Source organism: Theropithecus gelada, chromosome 3 (genome assembly GCF_003255815.1).
Source record: "Theropithecus gelada isolate Dixy chromosome 3, Tgel_1.0, whole genome shotgun sequence".
In the NCBI taxonomy this organism is placed as follows: domain Eukaryota; kingdom Metazoa; phylum Chordata; class Mammalia; order Primates; family Cercopithecidae; genus Theropithecus; species Theropithecus gelada.
Window position 1 is genome coordinate 126,671,006 of NC_037670.1, and position 20,162 is coordinate 126,691,167.

The window sequence follows — 20,162 nt, forward strand, 5'->3', positions numbered from 1 at the left end:
TCAGTTTAGCATGCCAATTTTCTGAAAAAAAGTGTTTATAAAAATGGATACTTACACAAGAGATTTTAAATGGTGCAAATGTTATGGGGTCTTCTCCATACAAAGGCCAATAGCGCTCACATTTTTTCTGTCATCCAAAAAAAAATTAGTAAGTAATTCATATAAATTTTTCTTAAACTGTTATAAATATTTTGTGTCCTGGGGTTCTGCTTACTTCTACTTCCCCAAAACAGAAAAACTCACATTAGTAGGCATGGAGATGAGAGAGCTTAGACTTACCCAATTGTTTTTAAAAATAGGCTACTGTGTCTTCTCCAAGAATAGTCATAAGAACCTTACTGACTTAAGTGCATAACTGTTCATTGCTATCTGCCAGCTCTACATAGTAAACCAAAGATCCTCCTCTAGGTAAGAAAAAGTAATTTTAAAAAAGTGTCTGGTACGAGGAGGTCCATTTGGTATAAAGGTTGCTAAGCAAGTTTTATCGCTTGTAACATGACAATCTCTATAAATATCTGGCTGAATTCTCATTAAATGTAAAATATGTGATGAAGTGGAAAGAGTATTCTACTTGGAATCAGAAGAATTTTGCAAGTACTAATTCTACTTCTTTATTGACCTTCAGTTTCTTTATCTGTAAAAACAGGAATAATAATCCTTATCTTACAGAGTTGTTGCATGTTTGTTAAATAAGAGTGTATTTCAAATGTACCATAGATGGTAAAACCCCTACACAAACATGATGTATTATTTTAACTATCCAATTTTATTTGAGATTACAGAAAGTGTAGTCAAATAATTTCTCCTCTTACCTTCCTATTTTAAACAGGTATAGAAAAAGAATACTAAATTTTCATCAATTTCTAATATCAAGCACCTCATCATTTCAGAAAATCAGGTTAGTGAATGAAAAGCCTAACTTTACGGAAGATAGAATGATTCAGATGTTAAGAAATGATGCATTTTGTATCAAGGCCCAATAAAATCCAAGTCTCTAAGTGACCATCTAGCTTAAATAAACCTTTTCAGCAGTGGGAAAAGCATTGGTTAATGAATTCCTAATTAAATCCTCACAGTTTCAAATATAGTAAATGGAGTTATTACCAATAGGTTGAATGAACTATAAGTTGACAGTAATGCTCACAGAGAAACAAAGTAGAACTGTCTGGTATGTTGGGTTAGCTAATATTTTAGAGGCTTAAAAACACAGGTAACTTCCAAATCTCATTTTCCAAGAGACGTTTACAGAAAAATGATAAAATTAAATTCTTTTTTTGAGATAGGGTCTCGCTTTGTCACCCAGGCTGGAGTGTGCAGGGGTGCAATCAGGGCTCACTGCAGCCTCTACTTTCTAGGCTCAAGTGATCTTCCCACCTCAGCCTCCTGAGAAGCTGGGACCACAGGCGTGTGGTACCACACCCAGCTATTTTTTTTTTTTTTAAATAGATGGAGGCCGGGCGCGGTGGCTCATGCCTATAATCCCAGCACTTTGGGAGGCCAATGTGGATGGATCACTTAAGGCAAGGAGTTCAAGACCAGACTGGCCAACATGGCAAACCCTCGTCTCTACTCAAAAATACAAAAAAATTAGCCAGGCATGGTGGCACATGCCTTTAATCCCAGCTACTCAGGAGGCTGAGACATGAGAATCGTTTGAACCTGGGAGATGGAGGTTGCAAAGAGCTGAGATCACGCCACTGCACTCAAGCCTGGGTGACAGAGCAAGACTGTCTCTCCCCACACACACACATACACAAAAAAAGATTAAAAAAAAAAGAGAGATGGGGTCTTGCCATGTTGCCGAAGCTGATCTCAAACTCCTGGACTCAAGCAATTCTCCCACCCTAGCCTCCCAAGTAGCTGGGATTACAGGCGTGAGCCACTACACTTGGACCTTAAATTCTTTCTGAAATGTTTAAAAAAATTCTTTTTAATCTCTTACCTGACAAAACGTTAATACCTTGAAACAGATCGAAAACAAGTTGTAAGAGATTAATTTAGGGAAGAACAGAAAGCAGTGTGACTAACAATGCCCCTCATTCAGATGAGCAGTAATAAGATTATATTGTTACTTATATTCCTGGTATAAAACTAATAATGATATCAAAAACTATGTGTTAAATATCACATATACATAATCTCTAACACTGCAAGGTGGGTATTATTTCCTTTCAAATGTGAGGAAACTGAAGCTCAGAGTGAACTGTACTGCACCATGGTCAAAATGCTTGTAAGGTAGGTTTGTCTGATTTATTTATCTATGCTTTTTCTACCAGGTCATATTCAAAGTCAAGATCAAAGTCAAGGTTATCAGATAATTTCATAGGTCCTAACTCACTCATAATCTATTACTAACAAGACACAGTGAATTACAAAAACCTCAGCTTCAAAAAATTTGTACTCAATACTACTTGATTTTTTTTTTTTTAAATGAGACTGAGTCTCGCTCTGTCACCCAGGTTGGAGTGCAGTGGCACAATCTCGGCTCACTACAAGCTCCGCCTCCTGGGTTCACACCATTCTCCTGCCTCAGCCTCCCGAGTAGGTGGGACTACACGTGCCTGCCACCACGCCTGGTTAATTTTTTGTATTTTCAGTAGATACAGGGTTTCACCATGGTCTCGATCTCCTGACCTCGTGATCCACCCACCTCGGCCTCCCAAAGTGCTGGGATTACAGGTGTGAGCCACCGTGCCCAGCCTACTTGATTTTTCATCAATAACTTGATATATACTATGAGCTTACTAATATAATGAAAAAAGAAATACATCCTGAACCTTATCAGTAACTTAAAACATTAGGAGAGTGACATTTAAATTCTCTAAGACAATTGATTAATATTAACGTACATATTGACAACACTTAGATAACTTGATTACTTAATAATTTCTCAGTTTTTATATTTTCTCATTTTATTCACTTTCTGTCCAACATTACTTAATACTGACAAAGGAAATAGTTGGGAGTAATGGAATAAATTAAGGTTTCCCTACTGTTTATGCAACATAACTGAAAGATGTATCTTTTGCAATATATTACTTACTGAAAAAAATTAACATATTTACAAATTAAAGATAATTTTAACTATATTAATTACATTAGTATAAAAAACTTTGAATAAAATCACTATGTAATTTGTAAGTTTGATTTGTATGTCACATTTATAGAAGACCACACTTTATAAGTTTTATGTAAATACAAATTATCTGTAACTCTATCATTACTTCCTACAGTGAGGACAGAATATGATGCTGTAGGACACCAGAATAGTTTTGAAATAAATTTTACTTTGACATAGCATAAAAATACCAATGTTAGAAAATCAGGGTAAGAAATTATCTTCTCTCAGCTTTGAAGATAGGAAACAAACAAAACATATTGTGGTATCAACAAACAGACTCATCAAAATATTCAGGCCTCGTGTGGTGGATTACATGGGATTACATGCTTGTAATCCCAGCACTTTGCGAGACAGAGGCAGTCGGATCACCTGAGGTCAGGAGTTTGAGACCAGCCTGGCCAACACAGTGAAACCCCACCTCTACTAAAAATACAAACATGAGCTGAGCCTTGATGGTAGGTGCCTGTAGTCCCAGCTACCCAAGAGGCTGACGCAGGAAAACCGCCTGAACCCGCGAGATGGAGGTTGCAGTGAGCTGAAATTGTGCCACTGCACTCCAGCCTGACTGACAGAGCAGGACTCTGTCTCACCATCTCAAAACAAACAAACAAATGAACAAAAATTCAAACCATATATTAATAACCAGATTTTTTATAATGTATTTTCACTTGTTCAATTTTATTCCTATTTAAAAATACCTCTCTATTTCAGTCCACAGATGGTATTCTACTTACAATACCACTGAATATTTGAAGATTACTAAGTAACAATACATAATTAATTATTGTTAAGTACAGGAATACCTCATTTTCCTGTGTTTCTCAGATCCTGCATATTTTACAAATTGAAGTTTTGTGGCAACCCTGCACCAAGCAAGTATATTGGTATCATTTTTTCAACAGCAAATGCTCACTTCAGGTCTGTCACATTTTGGAAACTCTTGCAGTATTCAAAACTTTTTCATTATGATGATATCTGCTATTGTAATCTGATCAGTGATGTTTGAAGTTACTACTCTGTTTTTGGGTGCTACAAACTGCTCCCATATAAAATGGCAAACTTCATCAACAGATGTTGTGAGCATTCTTACTGTTCCATTGACAAGCTTTTGTACCCTCTCTCTTCCTCTCCTCAGGCTTTCCCATTTCCTGAGACACAGTATTGAAATTAGACTAACTAATAACCCTACAATGGCCTCAAAGTGTTCAAGTGAAAAGGGTCACATACTTTTCACTTTAAATAAAAAAGCTAAAAACGATTAAGCTTAGTGAAGAAGGCATGTTGAAAACTGAGATAGGCAGAAAGTAGGCCTCTTGTACTAAACAGCCAAGTTTAGAACGCAAAGGAAAAGCTCTTGAAGGACATTAAAAGAACTACTCCAGGAAACACACAAACAATTAAGTAAGTCAAACAGCTTTATTGCTTACAGGGAGAAAGTTTTAGTGGTCTAAAAGATCAAACCAGCTACAACATTTCTACAAGCCAAAGCCTAATCCAGAGCAAGGAGCTAACTTCCTTCATTTCTATGAAGTGTGAGAAAGCTGCAGAAGGAAAGTTAGAAGCTAGCAAAGGCTGGTTCATGAAGTTTAAGAAAAGAAGCTGTCCCCATAATATAAAAGTGCAAGATGAAGCACCAAATTCTGATGTAGAAGCTGCAGCAAGTTACCCAAAGATCTGAGCTAAGAGCACTGATGAAACAAGCTATACTAAATGACGTATTTTCAGTATGGATAAAACAGCCTTATACTGAAAGAAGAAGATGCCATCTAGGACTTTCAGAGCTAGAGAAAATAAGTCAATGCCTAGCTTCAAAGCTTCAAAGGACATGCTGACTCTCTTGTTAGGGGTTAAGCCAGCTGGTGACACTAAGTTGAAGCTAATGCTCATTTACCATTCTGAAAATCCTAAGGGCTCTAAAAATCATGCTAAATGAACTCTGTCTGTGCTCTATAAATGGAATAAGGCCTGGATGTCAGCACATCTGTTTACAGATCTGTTTTTGCTTTTTCAACCCCACCCCCAGCCCATCCCTATTGCATGGTTTAAGGAATATTTTAAGCTCATTACTGGGGACTACTGGTTGGAAAAAAAAAATTCCTTTCAAAATATTTGTTTACAATGCACCTGGTCACCCAAAAGCTCTGATGGACATGTACAAGGAGATTAATACGTTTTCATGCCTGCTAACACAACATCCATTCTAGAGCCCATGGATCAAGGAGTAATTTCGAGTCTTATTATTTAAGAAACATATTTTGTAAAGCTAAAGCTGCCATAAATAATGATTACTCTGATAGGTCTAGGGAAAGTGAACTGAAAACCTTCTGGAAAGGATTCAGCATTCTAGATGCTATTAATTACATTCATGATTCGTGGGAGGTCGAAATATCAACATTAATACGAGTTTGGAAAAAGTTAATTCCAACCCTCGTGATAACTTTGAGGGGTTCAAGACTTCAGTAGAGGAAGTAACTGCAAATGTGGTGGAAACAACAAGAGAATCAGAAGTGGAGCCTGAAGATGGAACTGAATTGCCACAATCTCATGATAAAACCTGGAATGGATGAGGAGTTGCCCCTTATGGATGAGAAAAGAAAGTGGTTTCTTGAGATGGAATCTACTTCCTTGAGATGGAATATACTTTTGGTGAAGATGCTGTGAACACTGCTGAAATGACAACAAAGGATTTAGGACATTACATCAACTTAGTTGATAAAGCAGTGGAAGGGGTTGAAAGGACTGACTCCAATTTTCAAAGTAGTTCCACTGTGGGTAGAACCGCAATTGCTGTTGGTATCAATCAGCGTGACACGCCACAGAGTATTCTTTCATGAAAGGAAGAGACAATCAATGTGGCAAACTTCACTGTTTTCTTATTTTACGTATTTAGAGGTGGAGACTCCCTCTGCCCAGGCTGGAGTACAGTGGCATAATCATAGCTCACTGCAGCCTCAACCTTCTGGGCTCAAGTGATCCTCCCACCTCCGCTTCCCAAAGTGCTGGGATTACAAATGTGAACTACCATTCCTGGTCCTGTCTTTTACCAAAAATTTCCACAGCTACCCCAACCTTCAGCAAATGCCACCTTGATGAGTCAGCAGCCATCAACGTCAACAAAACCCTTGATCAGCATAAAGATTACAACCAGCTGAAGGCTCAGATGATCATTAATGTTTTTTAGCAATAAATTATTTTTAAATTAAGGCATGGAAGGCCGGTCACAGTGGCTCACACCTGTAATCCTAGCACTTTGGGAGGCCGAGGTCGGCAGAACACCTGAGGTCAGGAATTCGAGACCAGCCTGGCCAATGTGGTGAAATCCCATCTCTACTAAAACTACAAAAATTAGCCGGGTGTGGTGGGACATGCCTAAAATCCCAGCTACTCAGGAGGCTGAGGCAGGAGAATCGCTTGAACCTGGGAGACAGAGGTTGCAGTGAGCCAAGATCGTACCACTGCACTCCAGCCTGGACAACAGAGTGAGACCCTGTCTAGGAAAAAAAAAAAAAAATTAAGGCATGAAGTGTTTTATAGGTATAATGCTACTGAACATTTAACAGACTATAATACAGTATAAATGTAACTTTTATATGTACTAAAAAAACAAAAAATTTGTTTGAATTGCTTTATTGTGGTGGTCTGGAACTGAACCTATAATATCTCTGAGGTATGCCTGTGTGTGATAAAATATACTTACAAAATATAAAAGAAAACAACATGCTTGAGAGATTATTTTGTCCCTTGTATGAAAAAAAAGCAACAGCAGAACCCCAATATAAAACAAGTATTTACATTAACTGCTTATGTTCAGACTATAATAATGAAAGACCAAGAATATTTATCCCCAAAAATGAAATAATAAGAGGAATAGATTGTACATACCCTTCCCATCTCAAATTCTCGGCAGGCCATTACAATGATCTAAAAAGTGATGGTGGGAAGTGAGATAAAGAATGTATCAGTTAAACACAATTTTACTTTTTAATAAAATACAGATTTCAAGAATTTTGCACCCTGAGAAGTATAATTGGCTTGCCTAAAAAAGTAGTTTCAATATTAAATGTGTAAGTTAAAGAAGTTATCAAAATTAGACTTTCCAAACAAAGGCTAACTATATAGCAACAAATTAAATTGGTTCCAGTTAACATGATTTTTTTGGTTTGACTTAAATTATGTGAATCTTACAGATTTACTTTGTGACTTCTGAAATTATATTAAAATACCACTTTTAGGATATTTACCTAATTACAAATAGCACTATTAATTAAAAATACATTTATAATTAATTAAATATTGAATGCATTTAACACAATTTTAAAAGGTGATCACACCTGCTTTGCCCCGTTTTATAATGTAAACTTTCAAACACACAGCATAGTTGAGAGAATTTTACAGTAAACATTGTATAGCTATCATCTATATTCTATCATTAACATCTCACCAGTTTCATCACATAGCTATCCCTCTATCAATCCGTTTCAAAAATGCATTTCAAAGTTAAGTTTTGAACATCAGTACGCTCTCCCCAAAAATACTTCAGCATGCATATTATTATCTAGAACACAATAATTTTTTTTTTTTTTTGAGACAGAGTCTCGCTCTGTCACCCAGGCTGGAGTGCAGTGGCGCGGTCTCAGCTCACTGCAAGCTCCGCCTCCTGGGTTCACGCCATTCTCCTGCCTTAGCCTCCTGAGTAGCTGGGACTACAGGTGCCCGCTACCACACCGAGCTAATTTTTTGTATTTTTAGTAGAGACAGGGTTTCACTGTGTTAGCCAGGATGGTCTCAATCTCCTGACCTCGTGATCCGCCCATCTCGGCCTCCCAAAGTGCTGGGATTACAGGCATGAGCCACCGCACCCGGCCAATCTAGAATATAATTTTTATATTGTTTCCAGTATTTTTCCCTTGAGGCAAATTTTACATATAATGAGATACACAAATCCTAAAGTGAACATTCTCCGAGTATGGACAAATGCACTCATCTGTGCAACACAAATCTTATCAAGACACAGGATGTTTCCATCATCCAGAAAGTTTCTTCATGCTCTTTCTCAGTCAATCCCCAAGCACATCTAGTTTTTAAAGTGAAGTACAGCAAATACAAATAACTGGAAAAGTGCCCCCCTTTTATTAATCTTTCAAAGACCAGAGGATATCAATGCTTTAGAATCACTACAATTCCATAAAAAAGCCATAAGACAAAAATGAAAGTTCCACATTATTGATTTTCCACATCCACACAAAGAAAAGTATCAGTGCACATGGTTAGGTTTCAAGAGTACTACAGAGCAGTATAGGGTAGCTCTTTGCAGTATTCTAACTAATTTCTCTGCTTCCAAATCTAAGGGCACATTATTTCCCTTCATCCAAAAGAGTAAGAGGGCAATGAATGAACTCCAGGGGCGGATGAAATTCTCTTACACTGTATATTTATAGTTTATTTACAGTTATGTGTTTATATATATTTTCTGAGAAGAGGAACTTAAATGAGTATAACTATACTATCAAGTATTTTACTGACCTATTAGAGCACTAATCCTTTTCTGATTTTTGTAAGTTGTTTGATAGTTGTATCATTACTAACTTAGGACAAAATTTAAATTGTTATCACACCTTCTTCTTCAAATATTTAGCCTAGTTTGTAAAAATTTAATAAACACCCTAAAAATGTACCCATCTTTTTAGTAAACATCAGCAATAAGTAAACATAATTATGGATTTTTAAAAAATCCCCTCATTCCTTATTCAGTAAAGCATCCTATATCATTACATATGTATTTCTCAAAATTTATTGTGAAAAGTAAATTACTTACCACAACATTATATTCCCATATCATCCTCCAAAAATCTATTACTGTATTTGCTAAAGGTCCTTGAGTTGCTACATATGCTTTTGGCCCATAGACGCCCTAAAAATGGTTAAAAGCAAATTTCACATTTATTTTGATTACCAAAAATATTTCATTACCCAAAATAAAAGGTTTCAAATTGTATTAGTAATACTGTTGTTTTAACTTAAACCATTTCTAAATAATGTGCCTTTCATAGTATATTAAAGCATGGGAAAATATATTCAATCCACTTAAGCTTTTGATGACTGCTATTACTTTTGTGTGTTTACTGGATATGGTGCACAGAATAGGTATTTAAGAACTGCCTTATGCCAATTAAAAATTATTACTTATCTAGGCATTAAAAACAAAAGCCCTGATACCTACTTAACAAAGCTAACTGTGGCAGAAATATAGAGCATGCTCTGATTATAAAACAATACTAAAACGAGTAAAGAGTTCTTTCTTAGTTTCTTCCATAGCTACCTTCCATTATCTATTCAACTCTGAAGTTTATCAGGCATCTACCATACACGTTTTTAATAATGAACATGAGAATATACCAAACAGGGTCACTGACTAAACTACTAAACTGGCACATAACTGACTCATACAATGAATCAGTGTCATTAAGCGTAATTAAAAACTATAACTTTTAACAAACACCCTTATAAAAGAATATGAACACTGACAACATCTGAAATAGCAAACTATCAATTTATTAGTTTTTATTTAAGGTATTGATTTTGGTTTTTAACTTTGTTTAAATAAGAAATTTTTGTTTAAAACCATGACTGCTGAATATTGACATAGATATTAATTTTACCACATAAACTTTTTTTTTTTGAGACAGAGTCTCGCTGTGTCACCCAGACTGGAATGCAGTGGCGTGATCTCGGCTCAATGCAACATCCACCTCCCGGGTTCAGGCGATTCTCCTGCCCCAGGCTCCCGAGAAGCTGGTATTACAGGCATGTGCTACCACGACCCGCTAATTTTTGCATTTTTAGTAGAGACTGGGTTTCCCCATGTTGGCCAGGCTGGTCTCGAGCTCCTGACCTCAGGTAATCCACCCGCCTAGTCTCCCAAAGTGCTGGGATTACAGACGTGAGCCACCGTGCCTGGCCTTACATAAACTTTGATCAGTTAACATTTTTATCAACAAAAACATGGCCGGGCGCTGTGGCTCACGCCTGTAATCCCAGCACTTTGGGGGGGCCGAGGCGGGCGGATCACAAGGTCAGGAGATCGAGACCACAGTGAAACCCCGTCTCTACTAAAAATACAAAAAACTAGCCGGGCGCGGTGGCGGGCGCCTGTAGTCCCAGCTACTCAGGAGGCTGAGGCAGGAGAATGGCGTGAATCCAGGAGGCGGAGCTTGCAGTGAGCCGAGATCGCGCCACTGCACTCCAACCTGGGCGACAGCGTGAGACTCCGTCTCAAAAAAAAAAAAAAACAAAAACATATGAAAATATGTATAGACACCATATATAAAATAACTGAAAATTACATTATCATATCACTTGAAAGATTCAAAAACACAGATTAGCTGATGGAAAAAAAGCCTTTTATTTAAACTGAATCAAGCGGCAGTTTGCATCTATCTCTATTGATAACTATAAAGAACTTGACGCTGGGTGCGGTGGCTTACGCCTGTAATCCTAGCACGTTGGCAGCCAGAGGTGGGCTGATCATAGGTCAGGAGATCGAGACCATCCTGGCTAACACAGTGAAACCCCATCTCTACTAAAAATACAAAAAATTAGCTGGGAGTGGTGGCGGGTGTCTGTAATTCCAGCTACTCGGGAGGCTAAGGCAGGAGAATGGCGGGAACCCGGGAGGCGGAGCTTGCAGTGAGCTGAGAAAGAGCCACTGCACTCCAGCCTGGGCGACAGAGCGAGGCTCCATCTCGAAAAGAATTCGACTGCTTTTCATCAAAGGGTATCCAAACAAAGGTTATAAAAAAGAGACTATTTAACGTTGGATTTTGGGTTGCCACCCGAAACAGTGACAACTGTCAAAAGTTTTATATTTAAGGCTATGTTCTAGAATTTTAAATCAGTATTATCCAGTAATCCCACCCCTAGTAATTTATGCTAGAAAATTATTCAAAAGAACAAAGATGTTTACTGCAATATTATTATTTTAAAAATCTGGAAACAACCTATATGGGTCAACAACAGGGAATGATCATGTTCATTTGTGCACACAAACCCAAAGGGATAACTGAGAAAATAATTTAGTAATAGGTAAGACTTCCATGGAAAAGAAGAAATAAAAAAGAAAATGTTATCTCTGCTATAACAAAACTAAGTACAAACTATTTATCTATATGAATAAGGAGACTAGAAGGAAAGCATATAAAAACAACGTGCCAGGGCAGTGGTTTTATTTTTATTTCTTTTGCTGCTGGTACCACATCCGAGCAATTCAAAAAGGTTTTACAAAACTAGTATGTAGAAAGACATTAATATGGCAGAGAAACACCATATGAAGTTAGTACATACCTTTATAAAATTTGCATTGATATAGTCTGAATCTTGTGAAGGAGTCTTTAATGTCAATTTAACTCGGCTGTGATCAACTACAAGAAAAAAATACATAAAATATGTATGGTTGACACACAGGTATTTTCTAATGAAGTGTAAGTAAGGTTAGACAGCTTAAGAACATTTACTTTAAAAAACAATGGATGAAAATGGACTCTAGGTATCAGTAGGGTAATTTCTAACATTACACTGAAAGGAAATAAAATAAATTTTCAGACAACCACCACCTGGCGGGCACCTGTAATCCCAGCTACTCTGGAGGCTGAGGCAGGAGAATCACCTGAACCTGGCTGGGAGGCAGAGGTTGCAGTGAGCCAAGATTGCGCCATTGCACTCCAGCCTGGGCAACAAAGTGAGACTCTGTCTTAAAACAAAACAAAACAACAACAGCAGCAAAAAAAAAACACCACCACCAGTGACGTAAAGCAGTGTATTAAAGTTGCAATAGGAATCATCTCTAGAACTCTTTTAAAATGCAAATTCCAGGACATTATCCCTGATTTACTAGGGCAGAGTCTAGGTATTTCAGCCTCTGCAGCCTTTAACAAACATATCAGGTGGCTGATGAATACTAACCAGTGATACAGAAGCCCATATGCTAAAATTCTTATTAAAAAATCTAACTTTCATATTTCACAAGAAACTATAAAAAGTAAATTATAACAAATTAATGAATTGAGATTATATATAAAAAGTGCTCAACACTGCTCTGGCTAATAATAGTTATTAGGTAATGTAGCTTAGAGTAAAAATCTTTACAAAAAATTTTATGAAGTATATTTTTCTTTTACATTTTTATTGATTTATTTTTTAAAGGAATATGTTTATAATTTTAAAAAATTAGACCTTAAAGAAAGGTATAAAATGAAAAGCCTCCCCTGCCCTTCAATTCCAGGGCTCTCTCCCATCAAGATACTATATTAAAGTTTTTTTTCCCCTTCCAAGTGTACTTATTACACATATAGCTATATACTCTGAAAAACTACTACACAAATGCAAGCATCCTATACATGCTGTTCTGTATCATTACTTTTCAGTTTATAGTATATCCTGGAACTCTTCCCAAAGCACAAAAAGATTTACTTTATTATTTTTACTATTATTTTAAAATACAGAGACAAGGTCTCACTCTGTCACCCAGGCTGAAGTGCAGCGGTGCGATCATAGCTCATTAGAACCGAAAACTGCTGAGCTAGAGATCTTCCTGCTTCAGGCTCCCAGTGTTTGGATTACAGGTGTGAGCCACCGCACTCAGCTTGCACTAGCCTATCTCAGTCTTTTTAGCTTAACAGAGAATTCCATCCTGTGAATGCTTCATTCTTTATTTAGCTACTCTGCTAATGGGCCATTTTTTTTTCTATGAAAAACATTACTACAGTGAACACTAATGTATATATAGCTGTTACCAGGATTGCTGTAGGGTAAATTCCTAACAGAGGAATTGCTACTTGCCTTCTAAAAGGTATGTAACAATTTATACAGGGTTATTTAATAAGGGTGACTGGGTATTACCAAACTTTTCGTCACTGACAAACCAAAAAGTAAAAAGATCTAGATTTAATTTCCATTTATTGTATTATGCAAAGGATTGTATGTTTTAATATATTTACTGGTTATGTGTATTTCTTTTTCCATAAACCACTTGTTTATATCCTTTGCCCATTTTTCCATGTCTGTTTTGTCCTACTGATTTTTATGAAATCTATGTAAAAAGAAAAAATCAGCCCTCTGTCACAGGAAGTGCAAATAGTTTTTTCCAGTTTGTGCTGATGTTTAAAACTTTTTATTTAGAACTAACTTTAGATTTATAGAAAAACTGCAAAAATAGCACAGAGAATTTCCATATACCTCTCACTGAGCTTCCTCTAATAGTAACATATTATATAACCATAGGACAATGATCAATAATATCACAAAATCAACACTGTTATAAAACTATTAATTAAACAAGACTACAAATCAGTGTTTTTTAATCTTTTTTCTCTTTCAAGGATCTCATATCAAATTTAACTTTTAGTGGCCGGGCATAGTGGCTCACACCTGTAATCCCAGCCAAGGTGGGCGGATCACCTGAGGTCAGGAGTTTGAGACCAGCCTGGCCAACATGGCGAAACCCCATCTCTACTAAAAATACAAAACAAAAAAAATTGGCAGGGCATCGTGGTACATGCCTGTAATCCCAGCTACTCGGGAGGCTGAGGTGGGAGAATTGCTTGAACCCAGGAAGGGTAGGTTGTGGTAAGCTGAGATCGCGCCACTACACTCCAGCCTGGATGACAGAGTGTGACTCCATCTCAAGATAATAATAATAATAATAATAATAATTTTTATTTCTCCTTAGTCTCCTTCAACCTAAAAAAAGTTTCTCTAATTTTTTTTTAAATGACTGGAACGAAGTTATGAATTTTTGGTAATACCACTGAATGATGTTGTGTCCTTCTCAATACAACACATCAGGGGATACATGATATACATATGTTTCAGTACTTGTGATGTTAACCTTGGTCACTTGGTATTTTATGGTATTGCTTGGTTACCAAAAGGGAAAGTTACTGCCTTTCTCTTTTATAGTTAGTAAGTAGTTGAGGTTAGATGCTTTCAGATTATGAAACCCTAAAGAAGTAGAATTCCCTAGTATTCGTTGTTTATGGATTAGAAGGGACCGTAACATATAACATATAAAATGCCATTATTATTATCACATTATAATCCCTTCTAATCAATGAATGAATATCAAAGGCAGTTAAAATACAAAAGGAAACACTGATATGTTAACAGACATGAATAAACTTCTTAGCAAAGTATTAAAGAACAACTAATAGTCACTAATTTATTTTTCACTGGCTCAAATTTTATACATAGCACTAAGGCCCAGTTCTGCTAATTTAATTGATAAATTTACTTTTAAAAAAATATTCTTCAGAAATTTGTAGAAGAGACATATAAGGAGGATATACTTGCTTCTGGCGCAATTATTCATCTCCTCACTGTATTCTAAGAAACAGAACGTTTACAACATGTTTGTCAATGCTCTGTCATTTATTTCATGCCACCTTACATGTCCCATCCCCCTTTTTATATGCCATTTGGGATAGGAAATACACATACAAAAAAAAGCTATGCTTCTGGAAAATGAGAATAGAATATTCAGTGGTTAGGATAATGATGGCTGAATAACTACAGGAAGCTTCCTCTTACCATGTTTGCCACTAATAGGGGGTCTCAGTTAATTACCCTTATTCACATGGCATATTAGCCTCTATTCAAAGTATCTCAAAGGCAGAATACAATAGTTGGTTTACCACTGGCTCTCAGTAAAGTTTCAGGTGACCCTAAATCCAAATGAGAACAATTGCTCCCAAATGATAGTTAGGACTGGTGCCAGGCTGGCTACATGCAGGCTGGTAATTTCCTTTTTTAAAAAATTTTCGAAGATGGAAAATTTTAAGCATACACTAAAATAGAATAGTATAACGAATCTTTGTATATCCATTACCCAGCTTCAATAATTATCAACATTTTGCCAATCTTATTTCATCTACCCCAATCATTCAACAGCTGGGGAAAGCAAATTAAAATCCAAGAGTTCTGGAGTACTACATCTTGCAGTAAGTTTAATTCAGTAAATTAAAAATGGGGCACAGAAATACCCTTTTTAAAACTCCCCATTTAAATTCCATAGGCAAATTTGGTAGTCACTGCTTTCTATTATGTACTCACAGCATATTAGATTTTAAAATCAACATTATGCTACTTACACAGCATATCATGTGTATTTTGATTTTTTTTGGCATTTTAAATGTGAATTTTAGTATCATTCATCCAACAAATATTTATTGCGTGTAATAAGCACAATAATGTTGTTCATATATCCATAGTAAAGTAATAGCAAGGAAAGGGAGTAAGGAACATCTTGAGGATATCAGCAGTCTTCAGAGCTGTGACAAGCTGGGTCTCAGGGAATGAGAAGTTTGCCAATTGATTAAAAAGAAAACAAAATAGGGCATTATAGATAGCATAATAGGCTCAAAAATATAGAATTAATAAAAAATAGCTACCATGGAATGAACGTTTCCTCTAAGCAAAGAATTTTATCCTCACCACACACCCATGGAGATAGAAGTTATTATCGCTATGCACAGAGGTATGCCCAAATCACAAAACTGAGATGGCAGCGCCACATTTGAAACTGGGGCTGTCTGATTTCAAAGCCAAGGCTCTGGGTCTAAATAAGTACATGTACTGAAGAGGTGTGAAGCAACATGGGACTACTGGAAGAAAGAAGTGGTGAGTAACAAGGCTGAAAATGTAGCCGCCTGTTCTCACTCACCTGACCATAGAGCAAAGAAGGGGTGGCTTGGAATTGGAGTATGGAACAAATGCATGATTTCAAATAAACGAGTGGATATCCATCCCAGTTCTGTCCATTGAAAAGGCCTAGAAGCAATGACACACCAAGCCCTGTTCAATGGTGGGGTCATCCAGGACTTTCAGGATTGCTCCCCGCCCTCCCAGCTGGCTTTTCTGCCACAGCAGACCGGGTGTCCTTCACCTGCCTGCGTCTTCTGTAGTTTGTTAAGCAGCACCCTTAGCTCCTGTGACACTTTAGGGAGAAAGCCACAGCACCCATGATGTTGGGCCAGCATTAACACCCGGCAAAGTGCTGGGAACTAGAAGTAGCGAGAAAGAACTTGTGTGGCTGTTTTAATATTCTTCACTGGTGCTCTTTTTTTTTTTTTTTTTTGAGACGGTGTCTAGCTCCGTCACCCAGGTTGGAGTATAGTGGCACCATCTTGGCAACCTCTGCCTCCAGGTTCAAGTGATTCTCTTGCCTCAGTCTCTTGAGTAGCTGGGACTACGGGCATGTGCCATCATGCCCAGCTAATTTTTGTATTTTTAGTAGAGGTGGGGTTTCACCATATTGGCCAGGCTGGTCTTGATCTCCTGACCTCAAGTGATCCGCCCGCTTCAGCCTCCCAAAGTTGTGGGATTACAGACGTGAGCCACTACGCCCGGCCAGACCGGTGCTCTCATTAAGCACATTTAGAAATAATCTAAGTATCAAAAAAATGAAAGCAATTATTTCTCTCCATGGTTTTGCTAGCTATCCATCCAAGAGGAACAAAATCATAGGTCAACAGAGAGAGTTGTATGACACGTTCATAGCAGCATTATTTAATATGTTCATCATCCATACAATGGAATATTATTCAACAACAAAAAGGAATGAACTATTGATGCATGCTACATCATGAATGAATCTTTAAAATGTGTTAACGAGAGGCTGGGCGTGGTGGCTCATGCCTGTAATCCCAGCACTTTGGGAGGCTGAGGGGGTGCGGATCATGAGGTCAGGAATTCGAGACCAGTCTGGCCAACATAGTGAAACTCTGTCTCTACTAAAAATACAAAAAATTAGCCAGGCATGGTGGTGTGCGCCTGTAATCCCAGCTACTCAGGAGGCTGAGGCAGAAGAATCACGTGAACCTGGGAGGTGTTAATCCGAGATTGTGCCACTGCACTCCAGCCTGGGTGACAGAAGGAGACTTCGTTTAAAAAAAAAAAAAATGTGTTAAAGAGTTAGACACAAAAGACTATACAGGAAAATCTATACAGACAGAAAGCTGAAAGCTGATTAACAGTTGCCCAGGGCTGAAGACTCAGATCTTTTGGGGGTGATGGGAATGTCTTAAAACTAGATTGCATTAATTGCTGCAAAACTCTGAGTTTACTTTTTCAAAAAAATCATTGAATTGCGCAATTAAAATGGATAAATTCAGCATTCTGAGTAGCTGGGACCACAGGTGTGCACCATCATACCCAACAAAGCTGTGTGTGTGTGTATGTGTGTGTGTGTAGACTGAGTTTTGCTATGTTGCCCAGGCTGGTCTTGAACTCTTGAGCTCAAATAATCTGCCCAGCTTGGCCTCCTAAAGCGCTGGGATTACATGCGTGAGCCACTGCACTCAGGCAATGAATTAAATAGTTATCTAGCAGTAAATAAGCACATATCTCTCAGTACAATTACTTCCAATATAAATTTCCAGGCCGGGTGCAGTGGCTCACACCTGTAATCCTAGTACTTTGAGAGGCCGAAGTGGGTGGATTACCTGAGGTCAGGAGTTTGAGACCAGTCTGGCTGACATGGTAAAACCCCGTCTCTACTAAAAATACAAAAACTTAGCTGGGCATGGTTGCGGGCACCTGTAATCCCAGCTACTTGGGAGGCTGAGGCACGAGAATTGCTTGAACCTGGGAGGCAGAGGCTGCAGTACGCCCACTGCACTCCAACCTGGGCGACAAAGTGAGATTCTGTCTTACACACACACACACACACACACACACAAAATCCAAATCAAAATAACTAGAAATTTACTGGAGACCTACTTATCAAACCTTAGATAACTTAAAGGAAAAAAGGCACTGTCACTCTGATTATTGCACAGTGATTAAGAAAGAACTCGAGCTCTTGGACAAGGTCTCCCAATGTTGACATTCACACATTTTGGCTTAGAGAAGTCTTTGTTTGGGGAAGGGGGCTGCATCCTGTGCATTGCAGGATGTGTAGTAGTATTCCTAGCCTCTACCTGTTAGATGCCATTAGCAGCCTGTCCACTCCCATACCCCAGTTGTGACAACCAAATCTCTCCAGACATTGTTAAGTGTCCCTTGAGGGGCAAAATCACCCTAGTGAAGGCTTTAAAACTACCTGGGTTTAAATTCTTGCCCCACACTATTTAACTGTGAGACAAGCTTTTTAACCTCTTTGTCTCAGTTTCCTGTTTGCAAAATGGCACATAACAGTATTTACCTCAGAGTTTTGCTGTGATGATTATGGTAAATAATCCATTTATCACAGAAATCAGCAAACCATACAAATCAGAACTTTCATTTTTCAGAGGACCAGTTTAACAGTACACCACTAACCTTTCCCACTACCCCTAGTCAAACTGTAAACTTCCCCTTCTATTCTCTGCTTTCTCCCTACCCCACATTCCAACTATATTCTCAATAACACTAATTACCATCACATGTCAGACCACATATGTTAATTTGTATTGTCCACCGCCTTGACAAACATATAAGCTCCACAAGGGCAGGGATTTTGCCAGTCTGGTTTTTGTTGCATTCCCAGCATATAGTACACCCTCAGAGTTTTTTGTAAAATGAGTAAATGCCGAGGGAGGCGGATGACTTGACCTTAGGAGTCGGAGACCAGCCTGGCCAACATGGTGAACTCCTGCCTCTATTAAAAATACAAAAATTATCCGGGTGTGGTGGCGGGTGCCTGTAATCCCAGCTACTCGGGAGGCTGAGGCAGGAAAATAGCTTGAACCTATGAGGCAGAGGTTGTAGTGAGCGGAGATTGCACCACTGCACTCCAGCTTGGGCAACATAGCAAGACACCGTTTCAAAAACAAAAACAAAACAAAAAAAGAAACAGCATATGCAAACAGAAACCTACAGCTAGATGACAGAAAAAGAAAGTGGACTGAATGTGTGCGTTAATAATTCCAGAGCAATCTGGGATCACCTTAAGATTATCTTGCTTAATACAAAGTATCCAGAAAGCCATGTCATCTCCTATTCTGAGGCAGACTGGTGCTATGGTCTGAATATTTGTGTCCGTCCCAAATTCATAAGTTAAAACATAAATTCCAATGCAATAGTATTAAGTGGTAGGGCCTTTAGGAGACGATTAGGTCATACCTTGTGAATGGGATTACCAGCCTTTACTAAACAAAGAGGCCCAAGGGAGCTTGTTTGCCCCTTCCACCATGTGAGGTGCAGTGAGAAGGCACCATGTATGAACCAGAGTGACCCTTCACCAGACAGCAAATCTGCCGGTGCCTTCATCTTAGACTTCCCAGTCTCTAGAACTTTAAGATACAAATGTCTGTTATTAATAAGCGACCCTGTTCATGGTATTTCTCTAACAGCAACCTGAACAGACTAAGACAACGGGTAAGAAAAGTGGACTATATTTTGCAAAAGCTTAATGACTGGTTACTACGTGCTAGGTACCTCTTTTATTTTATTTTATTTTTTTTTTGAGATGGAGTCTCACTCTGTCACCCCGGCTGGAGTGCAACGGCGCAATCTCGACTCACAGCAACCTCCGCCTCCTGGGTTCAAGCAATTCTCCCGCCTCAGCCTCCTGAGTAGCTGGAATTACAGACACGCTCCACCACATCTGGCTAATTTTTGTATTTTTAGTAGAGACGGGGTTTTACCATGTTGGTCAGGCTGGTCTCGAACTCCTGACCTCGTGATCCAGCCATCTCGGCCTCCCAAAGTGCTGGGATTATAGGCATGAGCCACCATGCCCGGCCACTAAGTACACTTTTAAGCATTTAATATTAACCTGTCTATTGTGCAGATAATCCTAAAAAGTACTATTATAATCTCCATTTTAAGGATGGCAAAACCAAGGCACAGAGAGGATCAGTCCAAGGTCATATAGCTAGCAAGTGGTGGAGTCAGGATTTCAACTTCCAGAATCAGAACGCTTTACCATTATGCGATGTTGCCACTTGTTAATTCTGCCAACACAGGCTATCCACACATCCCACAGCTGATAATAATATAGAACAACACAAGAATGAAGGATTAAATTGAGGCAAAGAAGTTAGTGGAGAAAAGAGGGAAAGAGATGAGA

The 20,162-nt window shown here is 38.2% G+C and overlaps 1 protein-coding gene across 3 annotated transcripts in view; it reads right to left on the reverse strand.

Moving 5' to 3' along the window:
- PTPN12 (protein tyrosine phosphatase, non-receptor type 12) overlaps positions 1–20,162 on the reverse strand; it is a 106,322-nt gene that overhangs the window by 50,749 nt on the left and 35,411 nt on the right. For 2 of the 3 annotated variants that reach the window (XM_025380064.1, XM_025380065.1), the window contains exons 3-6: positions 11,462–11,538; positions 8,937–9,032; positions 7,004–7,042; positions 56–127 (exon numbers count right to left, since the gene is read on the reverse strand). In XM_025380064.1, the coding sequence (XP_025235849.1) occupies positions 56–127; positions 7,004–7,042; positions 8,937–9,032; positions 11,462–11,538 (284 nt within the window). The remainder of the gene's footprint in view (positions 1–55; positions 128–7,003; positions 7,043–8,936; positions 9,033–11,461; positions 11,539–20,162) is intronic. The other variant, XM_025380066.1, reaches the window with a different exon arrangement.